The following is a 23590-nucleotide window of genomic DNA, read 5'->3' as shown; positions in this document are numbered from 1 at the left end:
TAAACACACCTAAAGGACTTAAAATTAAAAGTACTTGCCAAGTGAAGTATATTCCCTAAAGCAACGGACTACGGAGGTGGCCTCTTTCAAATCCATCTCAGGTGTTTCTTCACCAGTGATGCTGTTGCAGGAGGCGGGATCTAATGTTACCTGCCTGCTCTGATTGGATGAGTGGACCAACCCCCTCATGTTATTGATTACTTTAAAAAGATATAAACAATGTCAACATGCAACTCCATGCATTGTAAAAATGTAGTTGAGTAGAAAGTACAGACATTTGCTGATATATGTAGTGGAGTAAAAGTGAGAAGTTGCAGAAGATAAATCTAATTAAGTACAGATACATGAAAAACTACGAATACAGATATTCACAGACAGATCCACAGATATTGAATTTTGTCATAAAACACCTGCAATCAGCAAACTCATCAAGAAATATCTGCATCAGCAGTCAAAAATCAATACTGTTCCACTGCGAAAGTGAGGACGTTCAATAGAAAAAATGTATACAAATATATATCAAACACTTCTACATGATTACCAATCATACTGTACATTACACCACAATTATTTTCCTGCCGCATCCTTTTTGCAAAGCTCTCAAGCAAAGCGTTCTTCAATTGAATCAGTGAGGAGACTTCCTCCCGCTGGGGCTTTGATGTGTGATGCAACACTCCAATGTGAATCACTGCCATATCCGGACTACCACCAATTATACACACACATACACCCGGGTGCAAACACATACATATTCACACCAATATGCAGTGGAAACTCAGCAGGAGAGAGTGACGGCTGTCACAGACACTTAAAATCACACAGACACTGTCTCAGGTCTTTGGATGTACGCGGGACACTTTCGCCCAGACACAAAATCACACATACGTAAATCAGTCAAAGTCAGGAGTCTCTCTGCTGCCTCCGGCTGCTTTTATTAGCATGTGAAGAGCAAGACGATGTTAAAAAGCACAAGGAGGGAAACACACCCAGCACATATCCAGCGGACGTCTTTAACCCAGTCAGGATTTGCTGCTTTCCCACCACTAATAGGATTATTGGAATGTATTATCTGCACCAGAGTTGAGTGTATCCACTTTACCCTGTAAGTTTAAACCAATCCAGTGTTGCCATTATTATTTATATTGCTATGAATCCACAAGGACCCTAAATGCATCAGCAGATGTTGCCTGAGGTTCAAACAGAGTCCAGAGTCACTGCAGTTCATCCACAGAGGACCCTGAGTTTCAAGGAGCACAGACCAAACCCCAGAGCCGGCAGAGTTTGGGCCCATTTTGCCGACGGGTTTCTTCAGGGAGCTCAGGAAACCTGTCTCGCCCTCTTTCGCTGGAGGGATCTTGTGTCATCTCATGTACAAAAACAGAGACACTCTTGGGTTGAGGGAGGTCTGAGCTGTATGGCTGAAACTATCCAATGTGCACACTTGAGGTTTAGAATGATAAGAGCTCCCTCTAGAGGTGCTCCTCACACTGCAGTTTGCTCACTCACATCTGTTTGCTCACCTCCCTCCTGGATTCACTTAAGTTCCTTTGTTTCCTGTTGTACCGATGTAGATTTCCCCTGTTACAGGAATTATGGCTTGAGGGATTCTGTGAACGGGGTCTTGGCGCGACACAGGCCGACAACTTAATATAATTACAGCAGGCGTGAAAAGCTGACATCAGCTGACACCTGCCCCTCTTGGGGTCCGGTGACTTCAGCTGTGATGATCTCATGCAATGAGAGCATCATTTTGTGCAGTGACCCCTTTCGCTCTTCACCTCACCTTCTGCCCTCCTTTAAAAAGAGAGACACACACACACACACACACACACACACACACACACGCACACACACACACACACAAACACACACACACACAGTCTCCCTTTTTCCCTGCACTCATCCATTTTCTCCAGCAGTTCCTCCCTGGCTTTAATGCAGTCTGAGAATGTGTCTGCTCCGTCAGTCAGACTCACTGTCTTTTCCACTCATTAGACTTAAAGGAAGGAAAATGTCTTTGTGTTTGCCATTTTTCAGTAACCAGTGTGCTGAGTGCACACACACACACACACACACACACACACACACACACACACACACACACACACACACACACACACACACACACACACACACACACACACACACACACATCAATTATTTACACACCTATCAGCATTAATGCACCAGTCAATTACATTACGGGCTCAACCTATAAGTTCTCTGCAAACTGTGTTTTTCCCATAATGAACAGCTTCATATACCGTATATTTGATCTGAGAGAATAATGACTTGCTGAAAGATATTGACTCGTCGTCCTGCCCTTGTATCAAATTAAATCCTTCTTAGTTCTAAAACTAAAGATTACAACATCTCGTATGGCATTACTCAGGTGCTGTGAGCTGAGCCACACTCAAATCTCTCTTTGTGCTTTTGTTCTTTCATGCACTTTTCTCTTATTCTTCTTTCATAATAGCAAATCCAGCCTCTATCTGTAGGAAACCGAATGTTCCGCGCCCACAGTGCGTTCTCCGCTGAGAACATTGGAACGCCGGTCCTTTCTTTTGCCCTCTCCCTCACTCCCGTCCCGGTGTCTGTCTCTTCAGCGGTGTTCCTCTCTCTTCCCCCCCTCTCTCTGTTCAGCTGCCCTGCTCCCATGATCTTTTCTCCCTCACTCTGGTCTTCCATATATAATGCATGTTAAACAAACAGACATGTCAGAGCCACTCAAATGCATGGCTGTCCCCTCGCTGCTGCTCCATCCACCCTTGGTGGGAGGGTCACGTCTCAGAGGCCCTCATGTGAAGCCAAGGCCCAGATGAACCATGTGGTCGTCTACATCAGACACAGGCCATGCTGCGTACAGGGGGGAATCGATGTTGCTCCTTTACTCAAAAATCCATTCTGGTTCCGAGAATGAAACTTTTGTGCGAATTTTGTGTCAAAATTCCAAGGCAGCATAAATCAAGCAGTGGTTTTTGAACCTGTTTTTCAAGTGGATGCATGTTCAAAACTATTTCATCAGGGATTTTACACCAAAATGGGTTCTGTTCCAAACTTCCTGTGGCTGAGGGTGAAAATTTGTCAGAAAGTGTCATTATTACCTCAGCCAAGGAAGTTATGTTTTCCCCCCTGTCCGTTGGTTTGATTGTGCCCAAAAACTACAGAACGGATTTTCCTGAAACTCGGTGGAAGAATGGGACATGGAAGAACCCATGAAAAGAACCCATTTCATTTTGCCAGGAATTTTGTATCACTTTCTTTAACATTGTAAAATGGGCCGTTTTTGATTTTTTTTTTACCAATTTCCCAGGGAATAATTCATGGATCTTGATAAATTTCGTTTGGCCTGGTTGGGGACGCTGTACTTAGGGCCATTCTAGTTTTACATGTAAATGTAATTCCTCTGTTGGGGATATGCTACATCTTTAGCTCCCTCACTCTCTCTCTTATAAACACACTCCCACACACAGTCCTAATTTTTCAGGTGCAAAGGTTTGTGCAATGGAGCCAGAGCTGCTCATACAGAAACTGCATTATTTTCCATGAGAACTGCGGAGCGTTCGATGCAGTGCAACATCCACCAGCAGCGTGCACGTACAAATGGAGTTTGCCACTTGACGGAGGGCGTGATGGGGCCTGAAAAGCATGGGGGTACGAGTGGGATCATGCTCGATCGCTGGCAAAGTGAGTTCATTTTCATTTTCCATACAGAATATGCTCCACTAGTGTTGCAGTGATATAATGCAAAATGACAAAAGTGCACACTTCACAGGCGCATTATCCAGCAGTCGTACTTGAAAGCTCCCACAATGTCAACATGTGTGAAATGTCCTTAGATCAGTTGATCACTGCATTTCATCTTTGTGGAAGACTTTCACAATGAGTCTCCTCAGGATCAAATAATCATATAATGCAAATCCATCGCATAATAAAGTCATTAGAAGTACATGAAGGTGGATGAATTGTGCCCACCTGCATAGTAAGAATAAATAATATGAATAAATGATGGTTCTCTCCACTCTTTCCACCCACTGTAGGCAGAGAGAAAACTGGATTTATTCAGACAGCTAATGCACACAGTGACTCAGAGTTTATACTGTGTGTGGATGAAACGGGCTCAAGAGGCCTTTCCTCTCACAGAAAGCAAAATATCTGTCCAGGAATAAGATATTGATTAGTCATTTCCCCGAGCTGAAGCTGAGTAAACAGGCTAAGCAGACATGTGACCGGCGCTTGTTGATAATTGTTGTCTGGCAACAGTCAGAGGGCATTTCTCTGAAATGATACACCAACACAGGGCTGCACTGTAAATCCTGTATCATTGACACTACTTGTTAATGCACAAACATCTGATAAAAACACACACACGTCATCTGTTTGGTATTCGTGTCATTGAATCTTTTCTGCAGAAACAAAACAATCAAATATTTATTCCCATGCTTAAAGCATTCTACTTCCCCAGTATGAAAACAACACATCCCTCGGAATTGACAATAATATTTGAGCTGCTTGTTTAGAGGAGGATGCACCAAGGCGGACAAAAAACATTTGGTTTTTAAGTATCTAAATGAACAACAAATGAAAAACTAATATTATCAGTTTGTAAAGAGCTTCAAAAAGGAAAGCAACTGGGTTATGTAACAACAAGTAAGCGATCCATCCAGCTACTCTGTGGAGTGTAATTAAATAAAGATACAGAATGAGTGTTTTATTACTTATCCAGCTTGTTTGTCCAGTAGCTCTCTGACCCTGATCTCCTCAAAAGAAAGTGTCAGGCAGGAATATCCATATTGCCTGATAAGATCATTAGTTAGATACCACTAAGCCTATATCTGTACAACCTGGTACAGTGGTATAACTAATAGACCAAAAGATTCAAAGAGTTCAGATCAAACTCACAAGGTTTGTTCGTAATCTCAGACCAGACCATGTTGAAGAGGTGATCGGCTTAAATTTATTATTATGGTTCATAAGATTTTATAATTACTTTACGATATATAGATCACTGGTGACTTTTATCTTAAGACTTTGATCTAATGTATTGTTGTACCTTACAGTGGCCTATATGCCACAGAAATGTTTATTCTTCTCGGTGGAGGTAACTATGAGGTTTGCGTGGACTGTAAAAACGTCATGGACGATAGCCCCAGCACACAGCAATACCATGCGGCATTGGAGCAAAACACAGAGAGATCTTGTTGTTTTGAGAAGCGTAAACATTCTTTGGGGGGGTTCATTAGGAGACTGTGGCAGGACAAACTAGAATATGGCCAGCCGCTACAGTCTGAATAAGTAATAGGAAACACTGCTTTGACATGACGAGATAGGGCATTAGCCTTGGCGGAGGTACAGTATGTACTCTCAGACCGCGTGCTAGTTGAAGCATACATGCTTGAATGGAATAGCTAAAGATATGGAAATACAACAGTGCTGATCAACTCTGTCTTCTGCACTTGGCCACAAACTCTCGCTCCATCAAACGTTATGTTCTGTTTGACAATATGACTGGGAGAGTAATCCATCCCTGGAAATCCTTTGTGTGTGTATTTTCATTTGATATGTTAATATTCTGTTCAGTTTATATCATATTTACTTCATAATACTGTATTATTACTGTACAGTGTGTGTATTAAACACACAAATTCATTATTATATTATCACTATTATTTATTTATGTAATTTGTATTGTAGTTCACATTATTTCACATGTCGTGGCTGCTGGATTTGTACCACTGAACTTCTTTTGCACAGATATTTGCACTGTTGAGTGATTAAGAAAACAATATTTTGCATTTTAATTAATGTAATTAATTAATCGTCTCATCATATCTTATCTTTATCAAAACTTTGTGTTATTGTGATTTTATTTCTTAAATAAAAGATCTCTGCCACGCTTCATCGCCTCATGACGGAGTGCAATGTGTAGTTAGTACCACCAGATGTCACTTAATCCTCACAAGCAGGGCAGATGGCTGCATTGAAATCCTCCACCCAATAGATGGCAGCACACAAATAAAATGCTGCTAATAACGAACTCGTTCCAATGCATTTTTTGTTTCTCTGCTGTTTGAAAAGTAAACAAAGACGAAACCCCAGCAGAGGTGAAAAGGAAAGAAAGTCTGTGATCCAACCATAAAACAGGGGAGATACCTTGAAATAGCCCGTTTCTACTGACTCCAGCTGTTCCAGTGAATGGTGAGAGTCTCATGAGGAAACATTGTGTTTGTTACATGAAGAAGTGTAAAAAAAAAGAGAGAGAGAGAGAGAGAGAGAGAGAGAGAGAGCGCGCGCGCAATTGGAGCTGGACAGATGTGAACGTGCAGCAAACCAGGAAGTGCCTTTTTATTCTAAGAATTGTTTTAATCAACTTAAACCTTATTCTAATTATTGGTCCATCTTTTCTCTTATTTGAACAAACTTACTCTCAAACTTTGAAGTGGTCCTAGGGGCCTCTGGGAGCCCTAGAATAGTAGTTGGGCCCCTTTTGACCCTCACTACACATATTAGTTTGGAGGGCTGATCATTCAAACAATAACAAAACTTATCGCAATATAAATTGAATCAATATGAATATAGCGAAAGTCCAATTGATGGATAAGATACTTTATTGATCCCGAAGGAAATTTAGGCATCCAGTCATACAGGGCAAGAAAAGCATGCAAGACTTATGGAGGTAAAGTAAAATTAAATATGTGCAAATAATCAGCAATATAACTGTAAAATCTGACCTGAAACCAAATAATAATGGGGCTGCAGTTAAATCTACTGTAAAACTTTCCTGCATCAAGATATTTATTTGTATATTTTGGCAGAGAGGCCAATAATGGAGGTGATTTAGTCTATAACATAAATATGCCAGTAGCTGTACCTTATTCTTTTCTAATTTAACTTTAATAGTCTTGCAAATTTCTTCATGCTCTCTGGAGGGACATGCTACATTCATTTTGAAGGTGTTACCTCAAATAAATATGAGAATATTATTATATTTTATGGCAAAAGCCCTTCAGGAATATATGTCTGTATATCTAAATGAACAATAACTGACTTCAGAATTAAAATGGATTATGTCTTACGTTCAGTATATTGTTTTGCGGTTATTTCAGGTTTGATTCATCATCACAATTTTTCCTTTTCTTCTTCTCAGGAGCTGATTTAAGTTACACTGAGTCATGGTTGACGAACCAGCAGCAGAAATCCAGCTACTCAGGAGCCTGAAGGCCAAGCTAATAGACATTCTGAGCAGCGATGCCGACTTTGTGCTGCAGCGTGCACACTCACGCGGCCTGCTGTCTGAACACGGCTACCAGCGGGTGAAAGCGTGCCGTGTTCCAGGTGAGAAGGTGACGGACCTGCTGGATCACATCCTCCAGAGAGGGCCTGAAGCAGCGCGGGGACTCCTGGAGCTACTGAAGGAGCAGGACCTGCAGGAAACCTTCCCACTGCTTTGTTTTGTTAAGGATCTGCAAGTCACTACAGGGCCATCAGGTAGTAACAAAATCTGCTCAACATTTGAAGCAATCTTATTATTATATACCGTTAGATTTATATGATGACCATCAAAAGCTTTCTCTGTTCACATAACAAGAAGCAATAAGGAAGAAAAAGCAAGCACCTGAAACAGAGGAGATAATTCCAGTCAAAAGGATCTGCAGAAACAGTGAGTCACACTACACTCAAAGCTTTTCCCTTTACAGCACTGTTACATCCTCACTGACTTCTTTCTGCCTCTGTCTCGGTGCACAGGATCTCACTTGGTGACAGAGAAGCAGCTGATGACCGTGGCCCGTGCCATCGGCAGATCTTGGCGAGAGATCGGCAGACTGGCTCTGGACATCCCCTCTGTGAAGCTGGAGCAGATTGAGGAGGACAAATCCCAGCACGTGGAGCGAGTGTTCGCCATGCTGGGGCACTGGCGCACCTGCCAGCGGGAAGAGGCCACGGCGGCTCACCTGCACTCCCTGCTCAGTCAGGAGGACTGGGCACTGCCACCGGACAGAATCGACTTTCTGTTGGACACTGTCTGAGGCCTTCACTGTCTGTGTGAAACCTGCTGAGCCTGAAAAACATTCAAAGTGGAAGGTTTTTACTGGAAAATCTGTTTTATTTCTCAGCAAATAGACGGTTGTTCCATATTTTTTATTCAGTGTATTTCCGAAGCTTTAAATGGATCACTTACTTTTAATGACATTTCAGTTTGATATGAAATGTTTCTGTTGTTTGCTAAAATGTATTTTAAAAGATGTATTTTTATTTTTGTGCCTGCAGCAGGGATTTTCATTCTCCTTTCAGTCAATGAAATTCAGAAAAACCACTGAGCATGGCTCAATTCATTCTATTGTATACACGCTATCTCAACTCATCATTTAATAAACGTTCTACCTGGATCTGAAGAAACACCCAGTTGAAACAGTCCCACTGACATGGCTCCTGTTATCTACAAAGGAGGACAGACAGGAAATGCCCGTGTTTCACAACACACTGAATAATCGATACAATAGTTGCTGCCTTTAAGAATTGTATTACCTGGAAAACAAAACAGATAACCCTGAAATTAGGGTTTTAATCAGGTTTCAATAGAAATTCACACAGATATCAAGTCTGATCGATTGCATTAACCATATGTTTAGGAGTCCAACATATTTAAAAGATTAAAAACAATACAGAATTGGTAGTAATAGCTGCAGCACACATATCCACAAAATGTATATATTATGATTATCAGCTCATACAATCTAATTAAATGGGTATATTATCAGTGTATTATTATTCTGCTGAACTATAAGCAGAATAATAGGAATAGCTAGTCCAGTTGTAGCTGCTCTGCACTGGTTGCCTGTTACACACAGGATTGACTTTAAGGTTCCCCTCCTTACGAATGGACTAGAACCAATAAGTTACATATTTGACTCTCTAGTTATTTATTCTATTAGAGGTGTGATGGAAATTCATCTTTCATCATTCCCAGACTGGAGTTGCCTTTGAGTCTTTTTAATAGTAAGCTCTGCAGAGGTTACACAACAAACACGGGTGCTCAAAATCGAACTGGCCGCAAGTTCACAAAAGTCATAGCAGTGAGACACCGCCAAATAAGGGTTCCATCCTGTCAGGTAGACAGTATCACAGCAGTGAGACACCTGGTCAGGGGGATTTTCCACTACAGAGGTTTCCCAACAACAGCCGAAAGAAAATCAGAGATTCAGCTTTTGTAAACTACGCTCCAAAGTAGTGGAACAGACTAAATATCAGAGAAACTAGTTCAGTAAACATCTTTAAAAGAAAACTTAAAACATTTCTCTTTACTTCAGCCTTTAACTAGATCTACATGCACTTGCCTACTCCTGCGCTTTTATAATCTGTATCACTTTTGTTCTTTTCTGTTTTTATGCATTCATTTATCTGATTTTACTTCTTTATATTTTGTATTTCCTTTTCTTTTGAATGTCATTTTAACATGGTCCTGTGTTACTTAAAATCTGTTCTCTTATATGGACATGTTTCGATTGTTATGGACATTTCTTTTTTTTATCCATATTGTATGTAAAGCACTTTGAGCTGCATTTCTTGTATAAAAGGTGCTATACAAATAAAGTTTTGTATTATTATTATTATAAATATAATGACACCATTGTCTTAATAAAGTAGCACATTCTGAGCATGTGTAGCGTCTCTCTGAGAGTATTTCTACTCAGTGACAGAATCTCATACAGTAAATCAGAGGTTATATGTTTTCTGCTGCACCTTCACTTTCTTTCCCATCACATTAATGAACTTGGTGTAGGACAAAGGTCCCCCACCCCCCACCCCCTCCCCCCCCTCCCCCTGCTCCTCGCACTCTGTACTTCTTCTCTGTGGCCATTTCCTGTGTTCGCCTCTGTCAGTGCGGATTAACGAAGGAACAGACGCTCAGCAGCTTCTTAAATCTGCGAATATGTCCAACACGTTTCCTTCCTCGTGTGAGTACACGGTGCTTTGTCGCTTTTAACCCGGTTTCACCTGCAGTCAATGGGTTTTTTCTGCAGATCGGATTCATGTGAACATGCAACGGGGACGCACTGAGGCTGGACTGTGATGTGTTCAGGGACACCCTGTGGAAACTACGTGCAAATGTGTTGTCAATCCACATATAACAACAACAGTGACTGTGGTGAAGATAGTTCGCCGCGACTCAAAATATGAAGCCTGTCTAGCAGAGGTTTTACGGTACAGGTGCTTGTCGCGCCCAAAAAGGACGACCACAAAACATTGATGGCTACTGATACTTGTTAAAGATAATAAATATGTTAAATAATAAATATGTTAATTACCATTAAATTGCATGGTCACAAATATAACAATAACAATAATAATAATAATGACTATTTTATGGCATAATAATTATACATAATATTACATACATGTAAGGTTAGTGCATGACGTCTAATTCATTTGCAGTTGTTCACGCTGTATATTTAAAAACGTCTCTGTAAGGTGGTGTTTCCTAACTTTCCTTGTTTTTCATGTACAGATTTAAATGAATGTTGATGGTTTGATCTTGCAAAAAAAAAAAAAAAAGAAGCAAAAATCATCTTTTAAAGGTCATATGAAATTTTAAGCGGATATCTTTGTAGTGGATTGCATGATCACACATAATAATAATAATAATAATAATAATATATTGAATAAACGTGAGCATAAGTTGTTTATGTGTGTGTTATAACAGCAGCAGAGAAGCACGACCTGACTGAGCCTCTCATTGACCACACAGAGGGACAACTCTTCCTGAATGAAACCTTCAAGATTATTATAGAGGAGGTGCTCAGCAAGGGCACAGACGTCAGGGAGAAGGTCTCGAGTGAAGCCTACAAATTCACAGTACACTGTCAGATTACTGTGACAATTCTGGACAAAAACTCACTATTCATTTCCCCTCCGGCAGGTCTGTGAGTGGAAGGAGCCGGAGCAGCTGGCTCTGCTGCTGGATCTGGAGCTGAGGGCGGCGGGGGAGCCACAGCACAGGCTCCTGCAGAGAGTCAAAGATGTCGCCAAGTACAGCGTCAAGACAAGTGAGACTGCAGGAGACAGTAGAAACAGTTCAATAGATTGACCTTTTATTCACCGGAGTTGCGCTGTCTTTCTTTTTTATTTTGCTCATTTCAGGTCACCCACGTTTCTTTAACCAGCTGTTCGCTGGAGTTGACTACCATTCCCTGGCTGGACGGTTTCTCACTGAGTCGCTCAACACTAACCTGTAAGAATCAACAAAGCATAGAAGCACATTATTATACAGGGGATGTGATGTAAAACTCTGATGGTAGTTTCATGTTGATCTGTCTTGTAGTTTTTGTGTAATCTTACTTACAAACAAACGACTGATTGTACCTTATTGGTTTCGACTGCAGGTGTTTATTTAACTCTGTAGTAATTTTTGTGTATGTAAAGTATATAATATATAATATAACATGGTACAGTACAAAATACAACCGTAAGATGATAAGACATCTTCTGTTTCATCTGAAGTTTCACCTATGAGGTGGCCCCTGTGTTTGTGCTGCTGGAGACTGAGGTTCTGAGGGGGCTGCGTCAGCTGGTGGGCTGGACCGAAGGAGACGGTATTTTCTGCCCCGGGGGGTCGACCTCTAACATGTACGCCATGAACCTCGCACGCTACCGACTCTTCCCAGAGGTCAAAACTCAGGGGCTGTGGGGTCTCCCCCGACTGACCGTCTTCACATCTGCAGAGGTCAGAACGCAGCACTCAGTCTGAGGGAGTGAGATTATAGATAGAAAATGAAGCGTTGTATAGACGTTCATGCTGCAGTTTTTGTGTTGAATTTACAATAATATGACGAAATGAGGTATAATTCCTACTTTTTTTTTTTTACCCAGAGCCATTACTCTGTGATGAAGGGGGCTGGGTTTCTGGGTTTGGGGACAGACAACGTCATTCTGGTGAAAGTGGATGATGGGTAATGTATTGCTCATTGTAGGAGCTGAGACAATTGATCTATTAATACATTTCTTAATAAATTTAATACATATTTGGTAATCAGTTAATCATTTTAGATTCTCAAATGTGATTTTCTTCATATTAAAGGTGGCTCTGTGGATCCTTTCAGAATGATACCTTTGGTCTTTTTTCTCGTCTCTTTCATACACTGCAGAGGGCGAATGATTCCAAGTGACCTGGATGAAAAGATAATACTGGCAAAGTCTCAAGTACGTCCTCACATATATCAAATATGACGTGTTATTCATTAAACATCCATAAAGTTGGTGCTTTTCGTTCATCCTACAAACCAGAAATCACAGGATACAGGGTCACTATTCACTTTACATCTGTTTCCACCAGGGTGCAGTACCATTCCTTGTGAGCTGCACTGCAGGCACCACAGTTCAGGGAGCCTTTGACCCTCTGGACCACATTGCTGATGTCTGTGAGAAACACAAGCTCTGGCTGCACGTAGACGTGAGTCCCCCCCGGTGGAACATAAAATCCATGTCTATTGACAAGCTGTGGTTTGTTGTTTTTAACTTTGTTTTGTATTCATTAAAATTTAAGAGCATGAAGAGGTTTGTTTGTTTTGACATTTGTTTTAGGCTGCCTGGGGAGGGAGTGTGCTCTTCTCCAAGCAGCACAGACGTCTGATGAAAGGTGTCGACAGGTATTAATATGCAGGGAGATGCATTTTACATTCTGAGGATGGCAACAGTTTTCCTTTAAGTTAGGAAAGATGTGGTCATACAGAGGATACAGACAATATGTTGCTTTGTGTGTGTGTGTGTGTTTGTGTGATAAGAGCAAACTCTGTGGCCTGGAATCCACACAAGATGCTGGTGGCTGGCCTGCAGTGCTCCGCCCTGCTGCTAAAGGACACAACGGTTTGGCTGCAGAACTCCCTGATACACATCATGATATTTGAATTATTTTTATTTATTTGACCGTCATTAATCTGCTTCTGTTCCTCAGGATTTGTTGAAGCAGTGCCACTGTGCCAGCGCCACATACCTCTTCCAGCAAGACAAGTTCTACGATGCCAATCTGGACGTCGGGGATAAGTCTCTGCAGTGCAGCCGCAAGGTGGACTGCCTTAAGCTGTGGTTGATGTGGAAAGCTGTTGGCTCTGATGGTTTGGCAGAGCGTGTAGACAAAGCTTTTTTCCACGTAAGGTAAATAAACCGTGCAGCTGTACCTCAACACACAGGCCTCGAGTCGAGCATCAAAATCTCATCTTCAAGAGGGGTATTAAAGTATGTGTGTATGTAAACGTGAACTCCTGCAGGTACCTGGTGGAGCAGATGAAGAAAAGAGAAGGGTTCCATCTTTTGGGTGAGGTAAGGTATCTCAGCAGGTATATTAAGAAACACCATTTTTTTTCTTTTCGGGGGCAAAATGGAGATTTGACTTGTCTGAATTTGTCTCCATTAAAAGCCTGAGTTTGTGAACGTGTGCTTCTGGTACATACCGCCCAGTCTGAGAGGGAAGGAAGGAGATGCAGATTATCAGGACAGGCTCGCAAAAGTAAATTTATCTTCTTAATTATTTTTTGGGGAAAACCCAAAATGGTGGCCTCAGTGTTTGTTTGTTTTTGTCTTCAAGGTATTTACGTGTGCTCTTTGTTTGTTTGTTTTTTAAATAAAAGGTGGCTCCAGTCGTCAAGGAACGCATGGTGAAACAAGGCACGATGATGGTCGGCTACCAGCCTCTGGGAAACAGAGTCAACTTTTTCCGTGTCATCACCTTCTCGCCCCTGCTTTCTCAGAGAGACATGGACTTCTTTCTCGATGAAATTGAAAGACTGGGAAACGATTTGTGATCGAAAAACACAACTTATCAGATTTGAACCCCCTTTTTCCATCTGAGCTGACAATTGTGATGTCACAAATTATAAGAAACGAAGTCATTTCTCATTTTGAACAGCTGTAGTATGAGCTATGAGTTCTGAAAGTCATAGAACAAAATATTAACAATGAAAGAATCTAATTATTGATAAATAACAAGTCATAATTCTTCATATCAAACTTTTGTGGCTTGTATTTTAAAGTTTTTTAAAACTGAATTAAACGACTTATCTGAAATCAGTTTTCTTGAGACTTCTATACGGGAGCAGTAAAGTACCAGCGTGTGAACCAACTCAGCAATGATCAAATATAATAATTCAGTCCATATCTGCTTCTGTTCACTTCAGAGTTTTCTCTTGATGTCTCTCTTTGTCCTCCGTCTGTTCTCACAATCGATTCCACTCTGCAAACATTTCCCCAGGAAAATCAGCCTGTTCCTCATTAACTATCGCTAATTGTTCACCATTAACTTGAACAAGAATTAGTACAGATGTTATTTTCCCATTATTCTTTAACATTGTCCAGACCTCTTTTAATTGGATTTTCCCTCATGTGCTTGAGCTGAATCACCTCCATGTATTTCTCTTTGTTGATTTAATAACTTCCTTCGCCTCATGTGTCTCTGTCTTTGATGAGCAATAACATTTTATTTCGATTTTCTCATTTGAGCTGCACTTATCTTTTCACCAAGGTACAACTTTCCTTCTACCACTTATATTACTTATTGAAACACCGACCAGCTACAGCTTAATTGCTGACCAGTGCATTAATTATTACTTTGATGCATGATAAGGTGTTCTACACTTTCCTCTGACATACTTTTGTTTGAGTTCTCCACAATATTACGTAACATGGATTGAGAACTTGCATGCTTCAGCTTGTTCATCGTGTGATGATTACCTGCTCTCTCCGACCATAAGCTGCTTTTATTACTTTATTGTCATTTGCCGCCTCAATGTGTAAGTCACAATGTGCTTTTCTGCATTTTGTGAAATATGGCTCTTTCATTATCATGTGCTAAACGTGTAACATTATCTTTTTTATTATTTAATGTACAATATCCCCTCAATTATCACCATGTACAGTATTTATATTAATATCAACTGCAACTGCAACTTATCATGTGTAATACATACTTCTCATTTGTCACTTTCAATTCTATTTTTCCCCACTCCTATTTTAGTCTAGTTATTGGTTAATTAGCTATTATTATTAGTGCAAGTTTATTTTGTACTTCACTTATTTTTGTAATACTACCATATCAGAATTTGTTATTGTAACTTTGGAGCAAGACCTGCACATCATGAGACCTTGTCTGACCGTCTGCTGTGATAACAAACCTCAGAAAGTTGCTGCTGGATCTGAGCAAATGATCTAAATAGCTATTTGCATTAAAAAGCAGTAACTGGTTTTAATGTTGATGCAGGGCTGATGAAATCTAAACACTATTTAACACAGGACAGGAAAGTCATCAGGGAATGATATGTTATATAATGCAAGCCGGGTTAGGAACAGTGGTGGGATGTAACAAGGTACATTTACTTCTCTGATGTACTTAAGACAATTTTTCATGTATACGTAATTTACTTAAGTCAATATATTTTCAGATACTTTTCACCTTTGCTCCATCACATTTTTACAATATAGTTAATGTACAAATTGTTTTCATATATGTTTTTAAAGTAATCAATCATGAGAGGGGAATTGGTAAGTGATCCAAACAGGAAAGAGGACGCCTCCACCGAGACTCTGCTACTACTTTTATTTAAAGTATATTGATAAGCAAGTACTAACTTTTACTCAAGTAGAAAAGCTAATGTGGTACTCTGACTTTTACTTTAGCACAGTGTTTTGTCTATTTATTTCTACTTTTACTTCAGTAAAATGTTTAAGTACTTCCTGCACCACTAGGAAAAATGTCACTACCACCTATCAGGCTTCACACTCCACCACAGCAGGTGGCGCTACGTACCTGTACACTTGCTTTGAAATCCGCCAATAAACACATTATCAGACAAAAGAAGAAGAAGAAGACCCTCCCCCCCTCCCTCACGATCATGGCCGCGAATGTGGGTCAGCGCGCTCACGTCACGTGACTACGCGTCCGACCAATCAGCGTTCTCCCCCGCTGAGCGCTTCCGGTGGTGTTTCCTGTCAGTGTTTGTAAACTGAGAAAAAAAAATTGGAAGTGCGACAAGAAACAATAACCGAGAAACTGTGAGAACCGGGAGGTAAGTGGTGCAGCTTCTCACACGGTCGGCTGGCGGCTCCGGGCGGGTTTTATAATCCTGTGGCCGGGTGTTTGTAACATGTGTGGCTGGGGAGAGGTGGTGTTTTGTGCTCGGCGCTGAGCCCGCACGCCCTGGCTGCCTGGCTGTTGTTGTGTTGTCCGGGCGGGGGGTGGGGTGGGGGTCCACTCACACAAGAGTTGTCCCTAAACCCAACTAGCTAGCTAGCTAGCTAGTTAGCCTTTTCTGTTTGCCCCAGCAGAGAGACTCCTCATACTGCACACTGTTAAACCCATATCTGTGTCTGGATACGTGCCCCCCAAGGTGCACATCTGATACAGCTCACCTGCCCGTGAAGGGCCACTTCTCTAACAGGGTATTTGATCGTTATTTTACCGCGTTCGCTAACGAAGCTGAAGTGATCACTCATCGAACACGTTTCTTGTGTTTTAAATATGTTTACGTTGCAGGAGCATAAACTACCTGGTTCCCAATGAGCAAGACTCACAATCCAAACCATCTTCATCTTTAAGATACTTGGTTTGATTGAAAGCAAAGTTATCACAATGAATCATAGTGTTTTTTTTTACTGTGCTCAACGGTGTAAATAGATCCACACAGTTCTGAACACAACTGATGTGCTCACATTTAAAACAGCACCAGTTCTCTGCACAGTTTCTTAAAGCTACATGGCAGGATGATTGCAGCATCGATTAGGAAATTCTTCTTCTGTGACTTCAGGCTTTCTAAATGTCTCCTGTCTTTTACGATAATCCCAGATTACACTTTAGGACATTGAGCCATGTATTCATGACTCTAGCTGTATGTTTAGTTTTTTTATGAAATCAACTGCTTTACAGAGCCAAGGATGTAACCATCCACCACTAAGATTTTGGCCAGTCTCCTAAACTTCTAAGACCCTTTAATCTTTTTCATGTTTTAAATCCCAGAGCATGAGAAGAAGTTGAAGCTCCTGGAAATATGATAACGAGTGTTTATCATTTTATCAAATCATATGTTTACATGATCATAACAGTTTCTGGTTGTCGGTTTGTGTTTCTCATTACATTCTTTACCATATTTGTTTGCACACATTACTGATATACTGAGTTTTCTGTGAAGTTTTGATAACAGATATATTTTATCAGTAAATTTCTATTTTGATGTAAACACAAAATTCAAATAATTAGTTGCGAGTTTGTGTTTATACAACACGTTATTGAACAAAGAACATTTTTATCCCAGGTTCTAATAACTACTTCAGTAGCTAGTTGAAAACCCAGGAAGTCTTTTAGTTTTTTTAGTCCTAAAATTATTAACATACAGGCTTATTGGCTCTCTGTAAAACCACCAATTTTCACTTCAATACACTTAAGCTTTTCTGATGAGAGTAGTTCAAATGTGGAAGACAACAGAAAAAATCTGCTACTAATGTTTATATTATTACTTATTCCTACACTGTACCTAATAAAACAGGAAAGGCTTTTGTGCCGTGGGTCATTATCATGCAGCGGTGTAGAGGTCTATCACAGGTCATGTTCATGGAACCTCCTGCCTCCTGAAATCCAGTTCACTTCATAGTTCAGAAACCGGTTTCTGAACTATTTGAAACACCCCAATAATCCATCAGTTGATTTGTGCCAGATGTTGAATCAGTCAAGCCGGAACAAAGCTTTGAAGCATCTGTTAATTGGGTTTATTATTATATTTAACTACCCCAAGACAATCTGTAACTTCAAATCACTCTGTAACATATCAGCATTGCTTGTATTTTATTTTTAGATACCTAAAACAATACGGTATCAAACAACAGAAAATCGATTGCGTTTTACTCTATATTCACTGATCTCAAACAAAAGCAAACTTTAGACCCTTTTCTTTTGCACTTTTCATTATCACTTTAAATATGAAGCATGTGTTGGATGTTTTTTGAAAAGTATCTTGATTTTGTTCATCAGATTTTTCTTCTTCTACCTGACCGATGGTGACACATGCTGTGCACCAAACCACAGAGGCTGCCTATAGATATTAATGCAGGACCTAAATGTCTGTTCCAGATTTGGTCCTTTGTTAAATCTAAATATCTTGGTCTGGTTTTCCAGCTCCTGATTCCAGCATGTAAAAACTTTAGCCTTATGTTGTCATGCCTCTACTTTCAGGCTTTGGCCCCTGATGATTTGGGTGGGTGTGGTCTCTTCTGTCACCCCTCATCCTGAGTGAAGCCCCCTCTGTTCCCCCCCAAACACACACGCATTCAAACCAAGGCGATGACACACCATTCCAACAACTCTGTCCGAGACCATATGAAATGGGTCAGTGGAAGTCTTCATCTCCAGAATCACCATCATGGTTTTAGTGTGTCCTGACGGCAGTTCATTTGTCTGTTGGTCCCATTTCTCAATGCACCCTCCTTCTCCCCAACTCCTTGTCTCTGCGAGGAGTGCAATGGACCCGTCTATTCTGCCCTGACACGTTGTTTGTTTGTGTTGCCAGGCTGGGTTGCTGGGTTGTGAGGCAGTGCTGTCCAGCATGGCCCTGATGCAAGCCAACAGCATCCCAGGCCAGAAGAAGATGATGTCAAACTTGGGCCAGGGGCACAGGGCCAGCAACGAGAGCCAGCAGAGCCACTCACAACACCATAACCACCATGGACACCAGGTTCACCATGGACAACCACACCACAGCCACATGGGCCATCCCTCATCCGGGAGCTGTCCTCCCCTGGTGAGAGAGATACCAGGTTCAGCTCTATGCTCAACACAGAAGATCTTTATGTACAGGGATGAAAGTGGACATGGTTACTTAGAAAGTCTTTCAATAACAAAATTTCAGTTGTTAATATCCCTAGAAAAACTTAAAACTTGAGGAAGTTCCAATTCTGTGATGGACTCAAAAAGACATATACATGTATCTTGCATGTGACTATATGTGATCATTTAATCCCCCCATTTAACGTTTTCAAGTGCTATTTAGACTTAAATAAAGGATTTATAACATACTAATGCAGTTGTAAGAATATATGAAGACATTTTAAGTTAATAAATGTCCAATAATTGTACTGTAACTGAACAGTAACCCGTTTGATGCTGTGCAACTGACTGGTAACTATCTATCTTTTGCTTCCTCCTAAAGCTAATCCGAAAGGACGGTGATTATCACTCATCAAAGCTGATGGACGGAAAGGACATGCAGGCAAACCAGAATATGCAACCCAAGAAGAAGCACAAAAAATCTGGGTTATCCCACAAAGTTAAAGAGAAAGTGGAGGTAAGGATGGTTTCAAAGCTCTCAGTATAACTGCAGGGATCCACTTGTGATGTTTAGCTCAGATCTAACTCTTTTTGTTTTTGTTGGTAGCATTTACTTCCAGCAGTGAGTATGGATGACGACAGTTCCTTGAAAGTGCAGAAGAACTTCATCTGTGACCACTGCTACGGAGCTTTCCGGAGCAGCTACCACCTCAAGCGACACATACTCACACATACAGGTGAGATCTCACAGCTCACTTCAGTGAGACCTTTCTCTTGTATGTAGATGTAGGAAACATGGTGAAATAATCAGAGGTACATAATATATACAAAGAAATTCATAAAATCTCTAGTAAATCAATTTAATAACTGCATTTAAATGCATATTTGAATAAGCTGGTGATGAATATATCCTGTGAACTATGCTCTTGATAAATACTGACAGATACTGACAACCTGTGGTTCTTCTCAGGGGAAAAGCCATATGCTTGTGATGCATGTGATATGCGGTTCATTCAGCGTTACCACCTGGACAGACACAAGAGGGTGCACAGCGGAGAGAAGCCGTACCAGTGTGATCGCTGTCATCAGGTGAGTCATTCATTCTTTTAACATAGCCAGTATGTTGTAAGCTGTGCAGACAAGTCTAAAGTGTTAGCTTGCGCTCTGCTAGGTGAGCTGGTGGGACCCATATACAGAGGCTCTGCTGCACGTCATCCCCACTCACTCTCTCAATTTCATGCTTACGCTGTCCTATCAATAAAGGCAAAATGGTCAAAAGATATATTGTTTAAAAGTGTTGACTTACACTGCACACTGACATCAGCCTTTCTCCATGGCCACAATTTGCAACTTCTTAACTTTACATATACTGTAGGTTTCTGCATTTTAGTCCGCAACTAACAAATACAGCAGTTTTTATAGTGTCAGTACTGATCTGCTGCTTTGACTGAAACACACTTGTTTCTCCATCTGGCCTCAGAACTTCTCACGGACAGACAGGCTGCTGAGGCACCGGCGGCTCTGCACAGTCGGAGTGAGCAAAGAAGAAAACCAGTACTCGCAGGACGCATCTGCCCATCCGGCCTCCTGGAGCCCCCTACAGCCTTCCAACAACCGCCTAACTGTCTGACCCCCAGACCCCCCCCCCCCACAGAGACAGTACATAACAGCCGCCTGAAACTCAGTCGTGTCGAATGTTGGAGCCCGACTGTACTGTAACCTGAAAACAGCCCGGCTTGAATCTTTAGTTTGCTGTCATCAGCTCATGCATCGAGTTTGATGGTGGATTTTTGTACTTTTTTTATCTACTGTTACAGTCACAATACACATAAAAAGGGGGACAATTAATTCACAATCTCCAACAACAGTTAATGGTGTTATGGCAATAACTTAATGACAAAGGCAAACATCTGCTTATATCTGAAAGGTTTTTTGGTTTTGCTGCCAAGAGATTCTGAATATTTTTGACTGCATGGACCGTAAGTGCATCACACAGCGCCTCCTATGTGTCCTGCTGTCCTGCAATCAGCCCCGGAGCTGCCTGTAACTAAACATGGACAGTTCACTGAGGGACACAGACACAGAACCATGTTGCTTTTTAAGTCCTGCTCATTTTGTGTCGATGAGGTTACTCATCTACCAGCCTCTGCTGACAAGCAGGAACATCACAAGACTTGTGGTCGTTGCTGCGTCGAGGAAACAGTTCTCCTCCTGTCCCATGTGTCTGAACACCGGCATTATACAACACTAAAGACAGGTTATTTATGATGCTCCGGAAATGTTCATTTTCAATGGATTTTGGTGTTAGTTAAGTTGTGTAGCGACTTCTGGCACGTGTTCACTGCTGTACCTTGTTTAAAAGAGGTAATGTCCGAGCTGTGGCAGGTGACACGATTGAAACCCGGAGCCCGTTCAGACCTGGTATAAACATTCGTCCCGAGTGATCTGATCACATTGTTAAGTCCAAACGCATCCTGAGATCTGATCACTTAAACCACATTCAGAGGTGGTCAAGGGTGCATGTGGCTGCAAATGCATCCTGGGCCACACAAAAATGAATCAAAAGTATTTTTATGCTTCTCAGTGTCCATGCGTTGTCCGTGGCCACCGTCACAATATCAACAATGATCGACACAACGATTGATACTTTTTTTCCACTGGGTACAATCTGTCATAACAACTGAATGAGGTTCAGTCCCTCCTGACCCTCTGTCTATAAACCTCTCTCTTGATCGCTTGTGCTGACGCACAGACACAGTGACATCAGACACGTCAGACTGGGTTAAAAACCCAATTTGCTCGTGATTATTTGCATTCAAAAGGTGGAAGTGAGATCAATATTCAAGCTTAATGCTGCCCACTTGATCTCACGTGATCTGATTTCTCAGTTCGGATGTTAACACCAGGTCTGAACAGGACCCCAGTAGAAGATTGACAGGTTTAGTAGGAATAGCCCTGATTGTTTTTTTTTTAAATGCTCTTGAACAAGTTTATTGAACGTTTTTTAATATTGTTAGCTGGATGTAGGAACCACCTGTCTGTGGCACTCTCAATATACTGTAAATTCAATATGTCTCTTTTCCTAGAAACCACTGTCAGTCTTATTATTTCCCCACTCTGCGTCAGATTCCTCTGACTCTGAAAGACCTCCATCCTTTCAGAGTGTTTCTGATAACTGAGGCTGGGTCAGCATATTGCCGGTAATCCCTGAGATTTACCTGAGAGCGCATTAGCCCATGAAATCTCATCCAAAACTTTTTTTTACTGTTTGCACACAGGTGGATCCCTAGACCCCAATGAATCATATTCTCTGTGGATTCTGAGAAAAACATTTCTTGGAGCTCAGCAGTTTAATTCAGCTCTCATGAAATTGCCAGTTCGTGCAGTTTAAAGTATAATTTGGCTCATCTGCAGATTTCCAAAGCTGATCTCCGTCTTGACCTGAGCGAATGTGATGTGAATACAGTGCCATGTCATTTCATCCCCACTTTGACCTTGAGCATCTTCAGTGAAGATGATAATTGTGGCTCGACGGACTACAAGGTCTACATGGTGTTTTCTATGATGATAACCTACATTGTATTACTGTAAGTTATGGCTCTCTGTAGGATCAAATCAGTTTGTAAACACTGGACTGAAGATAGTAGCTCAGTAGTGAAGAAGAGAGGAGTAACATTTGTTTTCTGTTTAGACTAAAGCCTGTTTTTAAAGTAGACTGGTAGTTCTGTTGCTTTCAGACTTTTAGATCGTGGGGAAGGAGACTGACTTGTCTACTGTTTATGAAGTTAATATATATTTAAATTGTATTAGGGGTAGAAAATAGTACGTACGGGACCTACACTCCAAAAACAAATCAAAGTATTTACAAAGTTATAAACCTTAGTCTGATGATTTCTTATGGCAACTGAAAAGGCCGTAGCGAGTTATTGTTCATCTTGTTAGCTGGAGTAAAGTAAGAGCTGACACTCTTACCAATTTTAGAATAGCAGCCATGACTGTCACCATATTTTTTTTTTACATTTTTCTTTTGCATGTATTTGTTGGAGGAACTTGTACATATATATTTTGTTCTGGTAAACGTCTTTTTTTTTAAATGCCAGCCTCAGTTTGTTTTTGTCATTTCAGGGGTGTGAAGTAAAGACTCAGTCAATCAAAACTGTAGTGAATGGAGTTTTAGGCCCCAAGTCTCAATAAAGCTGTTACATTTTTTTTCAACAAATGCCAGTTGTTCACGTATTCTACGTCGGATTTCCAGCTCTCACTCGTTCTCTAGAAAGTAAGAAGTTCAGTGGAATCGCAGAATGTTCCCAAGATTTGAAATCATGAAATTATTATCATCAGTCCCCTACCATTGAACCTCGATCAACATAATAACAACAATATAACATATGTCTTCAGTCAGTATGTTACTTACAGAATAGTTTATACTTATCGAACTGCTGAGCGTTTCAGAAGTGTGTAATGCACCAATCATGTCAGCAGGTGGCAACCATGACCATATGAGGGTCAAGTTTCTCTGTAGAATAGAAATGAAAATGAAGATATTCTCTGTATATTTCTCTAAGATTGGTGTTAAATCAAGATTATGACCCAATAATCTAAAAACTGATACTACACAGAAACGTCACTACACAATTAAATGCTATTGAGAATCGTCTCACCTTTAATTAGCAATATAATTTTGTCACTTTTAGCAGGACTACACAGAGACTCATCCACCACAAGAGGGAAGTGTGTGCCAGGGTACTGTGTGTGTGTGTGTACAACCTTTCTTGAAGTAGTAAGAGTAGA

At 40.9% G+C, this 23590-nt stretch overlaps 3 protein-coding genes across 5 annotated transcripts; all 3 read left to right on the top strand.

The window, feature by feature from the left end:
- Window positions 1-5776: 5776 nt before the first annotated feature.
- On the top strand, window positions 5777-8302 carry zgc:174906 (uncharacterized protein LOC571548 homolog). 2 transcript variants are annotated; one of them, XM_034590224.1, is made up of 4 exons: window positions 5777-6198; window positions 7148-7488; window positions 7586-7660; window positions 7747-8302. In XM_034590224.1, the coding sequence occupies exons 2-4, from the start codon at window positions 7173-7175 to the stop codon at window positions 8025-8027; spliced, it is 672 nt and encodes a 223-aa protein (XP_034446115.1). In that variant the 5' UTR covers window positions 5777-6198; window positions 7148-7172; the 3' UTR covers window positions 8028-8302. The 2 variants fall into 2 exon arrangements, with proteins under 2 accessions (XP_034446115.1, XP_034446116.1); XM_034590225.1 differs by having other exon boundaries at window positions 5788-6198; window positions 7589-7660.
- A 1545-nt stretch (window positions 8303-9847) lies between these two features.
- Window positions 9848-14058, top strand: csad (cysteine sulfinic acid decarboxylase). The gene is made up of 15 exons (XM_034590220.1): window positions 9848-9956; window positions 10703-10827; window positions 10919-11045; window positions 11140-11230; window positions 11500-11722; window positions 11869-11948; window positions 12144-12198; window positions 12332-12448; window positions 12580-12644; window positions 12780-12861; window positions 12950-13149; window positions 13263-13314; window positions 13412-13501; window positions 13623-13845; window positions 13882-14058. Exons 1-14 carry the CDS (start codon window positions 9932-9934, stop codon window positions 13794-13796), a joined length of 1506 nt encoding a protein of 501 aa, XP_034446111.1. The 5' UTR covers window positions 9848-9931; the 3' UTR covers window positions 13797-13845; window positions 13882-14058.
- A 1863-nt stretch (window positions 14059-15921) lies between these two features.
- znf740b (zinc finger protein 740b) lies at window positions 15922-22055 on the top strand. 2 transcript variants are annotated; one of them, XM_034590222.1, is made up of 7 exons: window positions 15922-16052; window positions 18209-18361; window positions 18543-18773; window positions 19182-19316; window positions 19407-19536; window positions 19770-19888; window positions 20280-22055. In XM_034590222.1, the coding sequence occupies exons 2-7, from the start codon at window positions 18317-18319 to the stop codon at window positions 20427-20429; spliced, it is 810 nt and encodes a 269-aa protein (XP_034446113.1). In that variant the 5' UTR covers window positions 15922-16052; window positions 18209-18316; the 3' UTR covers window positions 20430-22055. The 2 variants fall into 2 exon arrangements, with proteins under 2 accessions (XP_034446113.1, XP_034446114.1); XM_034590223.1 differs by lacking the exon at window positions 18209-18361 and having other exon boundaries at window positions 15941-16052; window positions 20280-21333.
- The last annotated feature ends 1535 nt before the right edge of the window (window positions 22056-23590 follow it).

Source organism: Hippoglossus hippoglossus, chromosome 7 (assembly GCF_009819705.1).
Source record: "Hippoglossus hippoglossus isolate fHipHip1 chromosome 7, fHipHip1.pri, whole genome shotgun sequence".
Classification (NCBI taxonomy): domain Eukaryota; kingdom Metazoa; phylum Chordata; class Actinopteri; order Pleuronectiformes; family Pleuronectidae; genus Hippoglossus; species Hippoglossus hippoglossus.
Note: the sequence above shows the minus strand (reverse complement) of the source record. Positions and strands in the feature narration are given on the sequence as shown.

What these genes read in the sequence shown, in the direction of transcription:
- csad (XM_034590220.1), top strand. Translation starts at nt 9,932, where the DNA reads ATGTCCAACACGTTTCCTTCCTCGT. An exon ending in CAAGTACAGCGTCAAGACAA is followed by an intron (nt 11,046 to 11,139) that starts GTGAGACTGCAG and finishes TGCTCATTTCAG; the next exon opens with GTCACCCACGTTTCTTTAAC. An exon ending in AAAGCTTTTTTCCACGTAAG is followed by an intron (nt 13,150 to 13,262) that starts GTAAATAAACCG and finishes GAACTCCTGCAG; the next exon opens with GTACCTGGTGGAGCAGATGA.
- zgc:174906 (XM_034590224.1), top strand. Translation starts at nt 7,173, where the DNA reads ATGGTTGACGAACCAGCAGCAGAAATCCAGCTACTCAGGAGCCTGAAG. An exon ending in AGTCACTACAGGGCCATCAG is followed by an intron (nt 7,489 to 7,585) that starts GTAGTAACAAAA and finishes TGTTCACATAAC; the next exon opens with AAGAAGCAATAAGGAAGAAA. An exon ending in CAAAAGGATCTGCAGAAACA is followed by an intron (nt 7,661 to 7,746) that starts GTGAGTCACACT and finishes CTCGGTGCACAG; the next exon opens with GATCTCACTTGGTGACAGAG.
- znf740b (XM_034590222.1), top strand. Translation starts at nt 18,317, where the DNA reads ATGACACACCATTCCAACAACTCTGTCCGAGACCATATGAAATGG. An exon ending in TCCGAGACCATATGAAATGG is followed by an intron (nt 18,362 to 18,542) that starts GTCAGTGGAAGT and finishes TTGTGTTGCCAG; the next exon opens with GCTGGGTTGCTGGGTTGTGA. An exon ending in CCGGGAGCTGTCCTCCCCTG is followed by an intron (nt 18,774 to 19,181) that starts GTGAGAGAGATA and finishes TTCCTCCTAAAG; the next exon opens with CTAATCCGAAAGGACGGTGA.